Source organism: Wasmannia auropunctata, unplaced genomic scaffold, assembly GCF_000956235.1.
Source record: "Wasmannia auropunctata unplaced genomic scaffold, wasmannia.A_1.0 LD276199.1, whole genome shotgun sequence".
Lineage (NCBI taxonomy): Eukaryota > Metazoa > Arthropoda > Insecta > Hymenoptera > Formicidae > Wasmannia > Wasmannia auropunctata.
In genome coordinates, this window is record NW_012086691.1 from 1 (window position 1) to 1,832 (window position 1,832).

General features: G+C 38.3%; 1 protein-coding gene across 1 annotated transcript; it reads right to left on the reverse strand.

Moving 5' to 3' along the window:
• Positions 1-20: 20 nt before the first annotated feature.
• On the reverse strand, positions 21-1,806 carry LOC105461864 (odorant receptor 13a-like). Its single transcript, XM_011708371.1, has 8 exons — positions 1,783-1,806; positions 1,336-1,453; positions 1,006-1,267; positions 804-923; positions 626-716; positions 375-511; positions 167-299; positions 21-90 (listed from the first exon to the last, which is right to left on the reverse strand). The coding sequence occupies exons 2-8, from the start codon at positions 1,382-1,384 to the stop codon at positions 40-42; spliced, it is 843 nt and encodes a 280-aa protein (XP_011706673.1). The 5' UTR covers positions 1,385-1,453; positions 1,783-1,806; the 3' UTR covers positions 21-39.
• Positions 1,807-1,832: the final 26 nt, after the last annotated feature.

The following is a 1,832-nucleotide window of genomic DNA, read 5'->3' on the forward strand; positions in this document are numbered from 1 at the left end:
TGCACAGAGATACTATCCGAATCGCATATTAATCATCGATTACTGGAAGGACGCAAATACGGTAAAATACGACACCGAAGTCTGTACCACCTTTAAGAGAAAAGCATTTCTAAGAAAGACTTCGAAGGAATGTCGATAAAACGTAACGTTTCTAAATAATCCTTACCGTGGTGAAACTCTTCAGAGAAAATATGTACATCTTGCCAGCGCTCAAAAAATTCGGTTGCATACTCCGCAGCATCACGTGCAGAAGCAGCCTTTGCGATTTCGGGGGTATATTGTACCAAGAAGAGTTATATCTGCAACAATTTTGCATCTCAATTGACCATCGAGCTCTCGACTTCCAGCAACGATGATTAAAATGATCACTTTACATCTTGTCGCGTATTTGCATGCTGTGATCGATCAATCTCTGGCCTTGCACACTGAAGTAGAACAAGTGGACTATTTGATTAAAGACAAATGACGCGCATCTCAACACTTCCAAAACTTCGTTTAACTGCAACATTATCTTGAAGATAAATATATTTTAATCTCTTGCCTTAATCAACGCGAGTGATACACAAACACGATCTCGAAAAGTGCATGTATCACAGATGTATTGCAACAACAAATAGACGCGTACTTGTAGCAGAGAAATGCTCATCGCAACGGTAATTATTATTAATTGTACGGCAAAAGTGACGCAGAAGATGCTTTCAAGAAGCTGCGCAAATCTGCAAGCAAATCTTGCGATATAAGCTGTATATCAATAATTTCTTTTTTCTTTTTACATTTTAATACAATGTTGCATGTGATTTTACCGTAAAGCTCGCCAATGTGCGTGCACTGAGATAGCGATGTTCTGATAATATACGTCGTTCGGATTAGTAATATTTATTGCGTTGTCACGAACGTTACGAGATAGAGTCTGGAATCGAAATCTGCGAACATTTAGGCAACAGTCTAATTTTTCCGATCAGACACAATTGAGAGAATGCAAGAAAAGTACAACTTTTTTCTTACCCAGCTACAGCAAAGACGCTGCAGGCGTGCTGGATATAAGCCACAATCATGCTATCGTGCGCGATCATCGCCGTCAAACATATCTCTACGCTTACAAAAGCGTGGAACAAAATGTAGAAAAAGTATTTTTCGCTGTCCACGAAGTAATAAGCCTCATAAGGCATTATTATGGGCCGGGATTCATTGAGCGGTAATACGACATTCATTATGTGAGGTATGAGACTAATTAATATAAACATACCACCAGCTATGTAATAATATACTGCAATAAACAACATAACAATCATCTATCCGTTAAAATAAAAATAGCATCAAGTGATTTGTCCTTACAGCAAGAGACCAAACAAAACAGTTTCGAGTTCGCAGCATACTTTTTCATAATTTCGTACTCCTCTGAACTTTCCAACTTCTCCCAGTCGCTACGCAGATAATCAGTGAGACTTTTGATCTAGAAACATACTCGATGAATATTCAACATATTAACAATCGTGACAGTGAATCGCGATCGTGAAAAACAATAAAAATTCGAGTAACTATATTTTTTTGTTAGGACATAATATATGTAAATGTAAATCAGTATATATCTATAATGTTCTAAGCTATCTTTCGATCAATGGCCACGTTCAGCAGACTAAGCAGATGAATGAGCGCTTATGGTGATTCGCTGGATCTGAGTGAATAAACCAATCGTAACAAAGAATCACTGAGCGCTCACTGATTGGGACTGTCTGCTGAACGTGGCCATGAATGTATCATAAAAATTTTGATATGGCGTACTTTGCTATTGTTCAAATGGCACGCGTACAGAGATCGGAAGAGCACACGTC

Excerpts from the sequence above, each read along its gene's own strand:
- LOC105461864 (XM_011708371.1), bottom strand. The coding sequence starts at position 1,384 with ATGAAAAAGTATGCTGCGAACTCGAAACTGTTTTGTTTGGTCTCTTGC. Across the intron at positions 300-374 it reads ATGCAAATACGCGACAAGAT|ATATAACTCTTCTTGGTACA; the intron begins GTAAAGTGATCA and ends AAATTGTTGCAG. Across the intron at positions 91-166 it reads CTCTGAAGAGTTTCACCACG|GTGGTACAGACTTCGGTGTC; the intron begins GTAAGGATTATT and ends TTTCTCTTAAAG.